This window comes from Halyomorpha halys, unplaced genomic scaffold (genome assembly GCF_000696795.3).
Source record: "Halyomorpha halys isolate HHAL.00 unplaced genomic scaffold, Hhal_1.1 Scaffold1088.1, whole genome shotgun sequence".
NCBI lineage: Eukaryota > Metazoa > Arthropoda > Insecta > Hemiptera > Pentatomidae > Halyomorpha > Halyomorpha halys.
The window spans coordinates 296,881-305,526 of NW_027107060.1; the positions used below are offsets into that span (position 1 = coordinate 296,881).

General features: G+C 31.0%; 1 protein-coding gene across 1 annotated transcript in view; it reads right to left on the reverse strand.

Moving 5' to 3' along the window:
* The window catches only part of LOC106688245 (transient-receptor-potential-like protein), a 60,009-nt gene that overhangs the window by 33,135 nt on the left and 18,228 nt on the right, over positions 1-8,646 (reverse strand). The window contains exons 5-6 of the mRNA XM_014432617.2: positions 3,001-3,143; positions 1,219-1,420 (exon numbers count right to left, since the gene is read on the reverse strand). Coding sequence (XP_014288103.1) covers positions 1,219-1,420; positions 3,001-3,143 — 345 coding nt within the window. The remainder of the gene's footprint in view (positions 1-1,218; positions 1,421-3,000; positions 3,144-8,646) is intronic.

The window sequence follows — 8,646 nt, forward strand, 5'->3', positions numbered from 1 at the left end:
TGTGTATATATAGTTATGTCTGTGCTACCACTACTAAATTAATGGTTAATGGTGTAAGGTCCACAGCTGGATTCTAATGTCTGATTGGCAAATTGTTCATAAATGGATTAGTCAAAAACCAAGGAGGAGATATCGTGATATGAAATTACAAGATTCCTAGAACAATCATTGATAATAAAACTTTTGAAACATTCTCGTAGAAAGTAAGAATTTTTTACTTAACGACTTATTAATCAGTAGTACAGATATAGTGGTATGAGCAACAAAAGTAATATAAAATGTTTCATATCATCTATTAATCTTCCGATTCTCTTTTACATGTGAATAAGCCCAAACTGGTATTGTTTCGATCCATTAAAACTACGACAATGTCTTGAGAAAAAATATATATGAATTTCTAGAATTGTTTTAAGTCTTATTTATAAAAACCTTAATTGAAAAGTATAATAATTTGGTGGTTTTAAATTTCGATAGAAACGTTTTAACTCATATCAATAAATCGAACAAGAAATAGATGACTGCAAATGAAAAAAAATGTATTTTTACTGACAAGAACATGATGTTCCATTTAAAAATATCAAGGAAATATTTTCATTATAATTTGGAAATCTAATAAAATGACCTAAGTTCAACGCCTTTGAAGTTATCTCATCGACTTATTTAAGTAGAATCGTTCTTTGATATATTATTCTGAAAATCATTTGTTTTCTTTATATGAAGTGCTATGTATAAATTTTACTAAACACAGTATGATTATTGAGAGATATATAATTTTGTATCATATTTGTATTTTTCAAGTTCTTATGATACAAAGAAAAACTGGAGAAAAAAAAGAGCGTGGCTACAAATACTTACTGCGGAGAGAGAAAAATCTAAAATTCTCTAACATATTTGACCGGATATTTTAGCATTCGGGCGATCTGGGAAGTTTTCTCAGACATTTGCTCTTTTCCAAAACATTTTTAGGAAATTTGACCTCTCTAAACAGCGTTAGTAAGCAATAGGACTATAAATAACCTCTTTGGATAATGTTTTACCACAGTTTGAAGTAGGTTCTCAAATCTTAAACTTTTCGGATTTTTCAAATTATTCGGGGCGATAATACCCTCCCTTATCCCACCCAGTAACTACGTGTTGGTCTGCAGGCTATTTTGCTATATTATTAGTTATAATATAATAATTATCCATTTAGAACATTAATTACTTGTTTCATCTTACCAAGTATTCTGATTTACTCTCCTGTTCAGCAAATGCTAGGTTTCTGAGATCCCACGATAATTCAAAAGTAGAAAGAATTGGGTCAGACGATGACAAGGCTATAAGTGATGGACTAGCCAAAGCTTTGTACTCATTTATACGGGATCTTGAATGCTTCAGTGAATCTTCTGTTGACTCTGTGATGCATTCTTCACAGCCACACCTTAGTAACATAGTAATAAGTATAATAAAACATATAATTTTTTATCTGAATTTCTTTTTGAATATAAAATTACAAAAATGACTTATATTAGCATACACAAACATACAATTTTAGGGAGCTCCACAGTTAGGAGTACCAACGATTCGCCCGGAATTTCAGGCCTTCACCTAAATAAAAAAAAAACTATAATGAATATAAGGTTCTTAACATCGAGTCAGAAGCAATTCGAATCCAGACTAGACGGGTAGATATTATTTCGTGGTATTCCCATGGAATAAAGCTCAGCCTTCTTACTCTAGTAAGAATAGGTTTGTAATCTGTAGGATATTTGTAGGATCACGCATGACCACACTGTAGATAGGCCATGTGTTGTTCTCTGACCTTAACCTAATCTTTAACTATACATTTTCATGATTTGATAAAACTTATTATTTGGCTTGCTATTATAGGCCAGGCAACATATAATAAAAAAAGGGGTATAGGCTGAAATGGTTTTAATTTCTTCATTTGCATGTAAAAAGAGTTTATTGCAATTTGCACCAACTGCTTATGCTTTATGAGGGAAAAGTGGGTACCCAAATTCTCATAATTTTCAATTTTCATACTTTTATTAGTTTATCACTAATAATTTGTAAACGATGAGTTTTAGGAAAATGCTTTTCGTTCTTAGATTAAAGTACATTGAATTCTGCTTTGAATGAGCGCCAAATATTTGAAATTATTGAACTTTTTACAAATATGTGCGGCTTTAAATAAGAATTATTAAAAAAAATAATCTTGTTTTGGATTTACAAACCTTAAGCTAGAAATTTTAAATATATAATATGGAACAAATGATATATCTGGTCATTATGATGTTATGGATTTGAACAAAGCTTGATCTTCATCAATCGTTGGAGTTGTAGAGGATGAAATCGTATATTGCCATCTGCCAAATTCTGCTCTTGAAAGCATTATCGGATCAATTTTTATCACATGAAGTTATACAGAAAAAAGGAGTATTACCACACTCTTCACTAGCAGTGTGACGTTGAATGTGGGAGTAGTGCCAGTCTACCAGAAAGTAGACCCATTCAATATTTTCAAAATAATTGCATTTAATTAAAACCATCTGTATTTGACGAAGAAGGGATGTTCGAAAATCGAGTAAATCTATTTATTATGATTAATTTGAAAAAAGTTAGCAACCCATCAAGCTGTACTCTCTATGTGATTGACGGTGGGTTCCTACTTATTCCTATCCGTCTCCTCAGTGAGTGATCAATACATTAAAAATTCCTACTTTTAAGGAAATTAGGTTTCTCATAAGGTTTCTCTTTCAATAATTAATATTTTAATTATTGCATATTAATAATTCTCATTAACTGAATCAATGAACTCTTTTGATGTAGAAACCAATTGGAGGACAGCAGTTTCCAGCAATATTGGAAAAATAAATTACATTCAAATATCTACCAACTATTGCAATGATATTTAATGGTGATGAACTACAAATAAGAATCATCCATACTGTATAAACAAAAAAATAAATAACTAAGAAATAAAATGAAAAGATATAAGCAATAATTTATGTGACGTACCTGATTTCGTGAGGCATAGGTAATGTTGCTCCTCGGTCTAATAATATCTTCAAAATTTCATAGTTGTTTCGGTGAGCAGCTAAAATGAGAGGGGTGATGTCAGGAGTGAATGTTGCAATGTTCCAGTCGACCTTTTCCCAGCTCTGTAATATTACAATGTGAGTCACCTTTTGTCAGCCAAGTTTACAAAATAATATGTTACTACTGATGATTATACTCCTGTTCCAATGAATAATTAATATATAAGAATTGGAAGTGATTCCAGGTAATATAATCAGTTACCTATAGCAGAACCACCCCAATTTTTTCAATCGATTTCAGGCAACCACCGAAAACCAATCTAGAAGAATATATTATCTATATCTACTTAACTTATAGGAATGATTCCACATAACTGCTCCCAGTGGGATTGATTAACAATCGGAGAACCGTTCCAAAGGTATTTTGTTTATATCAATTTACTAGGCACCTGGATTGAATGGTGGTATAGAGCAGAGTTGGGCAAAACTTAGCTATAACAAACAGCTAAAAAAAAGCTGAATTAGCTGTAACTAACCAGTTAGTTGTTAGCTATTTGCTCATTGCTAACTCTTCACACTAAATTAGTTATGATCTGAAATCAACAACTAACATTTAATTATGAAGTGTTAGACCATAGCTAAAACTGATATTTATATAGTTCTATCTTTAGTTTCAACTTAAAAACTAAAAAATAATATTATAATAAAAAAATCCAAGTACAGGCTTCATTTTAACTTTTTTTATTTCTGACATATGGCCATTTTTATGTTTTCTCAGGTCAATCGATTAATTTCAGAGGTGCTGATAATGAAGAAAGAATCGATATTACGATAAAGTGCTTCCGAATCGATTTATTTTAACTTTTCGGATTCGGGTACATGTTTTCGGAGGTGCTGAAAATCAAATCGATTTAGTGGTCACGCGGATGCGTATAAATTAATTTTAATATTATAGTTATTAGTTTTAGTTGTTGAAATGGACAACTAACAATTAGTTGTAAGATTTAACGTTAGCTAACCGGCAATATCTAAATTACTTCCAGTTTTTTAGGGGAACTAATCCTGACAACTATTTAGCTATTAGTTTGTCCTTAGTTAACTAAATATTAACTAGCTAATGCCCAACTCTGGCATGTAGTATGATTTATTAAACTAAATATTAAATAGAAACATAACATGTAATTTATTTGAGGCTTTAGCGCACTTGCTCAGCCTCCACTGACTCACTACCAGTGATGCGGCGAGAGGGATGCGCTGGGATCTTTTGAGCTATGGTGGATAGGGTGGGCTCAGGAATCCTCAGGTAGATTGTCTAAATATTGTATATTAGAGTGTAAATTTGACTAGAGACTATATTATTTTATCATTATGTTATTTTATTTATTTATTCATTTATTTATCATAAGATAGTTTGATTATGTTCATTTTGTATATTCTTCTGTTTGTATATAATTTAAGAGTTTTTTTTTTATTATTATTTTATTTATTTATTTAAGTATGTATGAGATCATTCATCACTATTACCTATTGCTCACAACTGTGTGGCAGATTGTAATATCTATCAATAAATAAAAAAGTATTTAAAAAAAAAAAATTATTTGAAAGTCGTTATTACTTATAATAATTTTTTTTTCGGCGAAGACTCCCATTGGAGTCTTATACTGTTTGCCTAACCATGGTTGGAGGTCAAAGTTTTTCATTTTGTGGGACCGCCATTCAATGAAAAAAGTCAACTCCCCAGGCCGGATTCGAACCGGCACCGTCAGTATACATCATATTGGTAAGACTATTTCTTAACCACTGAGCTACGGGCGGCCAAATTTATAATAATAAATATAATATAATAATTTGTACGCTACTTATTTTAGACCTCTCTTTCCTGACTGTTATGAACACTGGAAGGACGGAAGTCAGTGTGTACCGGCTATCGCTGCATGCGATATGCACACCATCTGCTGTGCAATATCACAGCTTTAAACTTCTTGCAGTTCTCTATTTCTGCAATTACCATTAAGACAGTGTCTTAAAAAAACTGTTTCCCTCGAAATGTCCCTCATTTGAAACTTGTTTCCACTTTAACACTTTGTCTCTCTTCCTTCTTGCTCCATCACATCTGGATTACCCCTTCTTTCTTTGAATATATCCACTAATTTGGGATATGTGGAAACCTTATATCATCATCAATAACAGAAAAATCCATAATTCATTCCTGGTCCCTTTTAACAATTCTATGTCAGAGCACCGCTGGGTTAAGCTTGTTACCACCAACGGATGCAGTGGACAAGGTGCAGCTCCACCAGTAAGGTGCTAAACCTAGTACGGGGGCTGCTCCACAGTAAAAAGTTTAATAAAAGAATAAAGAAAAAAAAGGAAAAAAAAAGAATTGGTGATCTTTGGGAACAGTGGCATGCACAATCCCCAGCGCACTACCCCACTGCTCATATAATATAAAAAAAAAAAGTTGAGTTGAGCAGACAAAATGCAAATTAATATTAATAGTTTGAGGTCAAAGATTAATATTCCGAATGATGTCTGACTATTTATTTAATAATTAGTATGATTTGTTTTTATATCCTTTCCCCTTTCGTATCAAGTAAATCGATGGAATGTATGGTATAGAGTCGTCCAATGATTACTTTAGGGGAAAAAAATATATTTTTTGCTCAAATCAGTATAATCACCGTTGATTAAATGAAACAAAACGGAAATAATTAATAATAATTTAAGAACATTCTGATAAGGAAATGCAATTATGACCATTAAACATGTACTACTAAGTACAAGTTAAATTTATTTTTTACAACTGCATGCCATAGATGCAATGCAAAAAACAGTTACTGGGATAAATTAAAGTATGCTGCAAAAGTGGCTTTATCTTTTATAGTAGCACCGTTATGTGTTTAATAGCTAAAAAAAAGAATAGTGAATCGGATACAGGTGTGTTTTATGGGCATTTTTCCTGCAATATGTTTAAATCATAGCCCTAGATAAGTTTAAATGCAAATATTCCGATATGTGTATCATTTGAATTAAATTTAAGCTGAACCAATTTTTATAGAAATCTATCGGAGCTCATTTGCAGTGTCTCGTCACATAAATAGCCATAATTCATTTGTTAATAATCCTTTTTGGAGTTAATCTGAATTCTAAGAAATAATGTAGTTTATTGAATCATATTATGGGAGTGGGGTGACTCAGTGGGTAAGACACTTAGCTACTAACTCCAAGGATTCTGGTTCAAATCCAGCTGTGCTAGATTATTTATTTTATTACTGTCGCCTTCCTAAAAATAAATAAATAGTTACCTTCCTAATAAAGTGTGTACGCTTAATTGGGGAAATATCTGAGGGACGATTGTGATCATGAATGAATCACCTCCTTGCACTGCCCTTGTTCAAGAAACAATACTTCCTTACATACTGAACCCTTGTATTAGCGGTACAGATTTCTATTTTCATTGCATTGTATTACAATCTCGTCAAGTTACATCTTAAAGTAGTAAATTGAGCGTAAACATCGCGAGTCCAGTCAAATTGTATTGGGATAAAACAGCTTTTGGGTTGTAATCTCCTATGGTTTGAAACATTGGAGAATTATTAGGAAGGGCTTATAGTCGATTCCGGGAGGCAAAAGAATTCGGGTAAGTGGAAAGTTTACGTCATAAGTGTTACGTGACTTTACACTCCTGCCCAATAGAGGCTATCGTATTACAAGATGAAATGAAAATTGGCATATTTCGAAACTCCCAACTAAAGCCAGTTTTATCAAAATGATTGTGGACTAGAGTATATTGTCTATTCGCATAATGATATATTTTACGTATTTTTCATTTATATATGGTTTTATTTTATAATAATAAAAAAAACTAATTCCTTAAAGTTATTATTCATCTGACATTAAGGCCTTTTAAGTTTAGGTTAAGTGCAATGTTAGTGCCGACAAGCCGCTTTATTCTGTTGCTAATTTTCTTTATTTTTGAATGCGGATATCCCTTAAACTATTGACTCTAGAGGTAAAATGAATAAAACATTCTTTGAAAAGAATTTAGTTCTTATTTTTGATAGCAATAGTTTTTTCCTATTGAAGTAATAGATTATGAGATACAAATATATATATTTATAAATTTTATGAAATTTGCACTTAAATAAATGAAATGTAAAATTATATTACGTATTCATACATTAAAAATATAACTGTATGCTCGGAATATCAATGTCGACAAATGCTAAATTAATTAATTAATATAATTGATGTAAAATATTAAATTCCAATCAATATATATTCTCTGTTCATATCGATATGTCAAATACATAACGATAATTATTGTAATGTAGTTACTGATAGGTGTTTTAAATTTTTAATACGGCAATTTATAACCTTATTAAAAATGTTCAATAAGTGAGAATTCTCATAACTGATTTAAATTTAATTTAAAAATTATTTGACAATGTTTTATTTTAAAAGCAGCCATTACAATTTTGATTAATATTTAATTATGATTCCAATTGGAATTTTATTCCGAGAGGTCCGTTTAGGTTTGTACAGGTCATTCCACAGTTTTGTTAAATTTAGCACTATAATATGTCACTAGAACCATAATTTGTACTAAAATACGTATTACACTACGCGTATATGAATTAGTGCGGAAGAAACTAAATTGAAAAAAAAAAAAAATAAGCTGGTAGGCGCTGGCGAATAATAATGTTTCCAAATATATACGAATTAAAACCAAATATATTGTTAGTAGCAAACACGTTGATAATTTTGGAAATATAGATATTAACATAGCGACGATTAAGTATCAGTTTTATTGCAATATATATATAAAAAAAAAATTTCAAGAGGAAATGAATGAAGGTTGAAGACGGGGAAAGTTTTATTCCTTCTTAAAATACTTGTTTTATTGTATATTTATCCCTAGGGAAATTACTCAATTCACGTCCTCTGCACAGAAACTTGAATGTAAGAATTTATAATATACTTCCTGCTGTTATTTAAAGGATTGATATTTGGCCGCTTACTATAAAATAAGAACAAGGCCTTCAGATTTTCGACACAAACGTATTAATACAAGAGCCGGGAAGAAAAAAAGGCAGTTATCTCATCCCAATTTTTTATTACTTTAATGAAAACTATGTATAATTACTATTCAAAACTGATGAGTCTGCCAAGTGTAGGTAGGGGAAATAAAAAATGGCGGCTGTTTCAAAACCTTAATAAAACATTAATTTTTCATTCGGACCTCAATATCTTAAAAACTACCAACAACACTAGAAAATCTAAAAGAAAATTATTTAAAGAAGAGTAAATTTTCTGAAATATGAGCCATAATAGAGCTATTTACGACCAATAGTTCTCGAGATATGGCTTTTTAAAAAGCAACATTGCATAAAAATGTACTGAAATACAGTAGTTTGTGAATCTATTTTGAGAAATCTATATCTTAATCATTACCAGTGATGCGGCGAGAGGGATGCATAGGGATCTCTTGAGCTCTGCTCTACCCCTTACATGTGGGCTCAGGGATCCTGAGGTCGATTGTGTAAATATTGTATATATTATTTTACCATTATGTTATTTTATTTATTTATTTTTCATACAGATAGTTTGATTATGTTCATCTTGT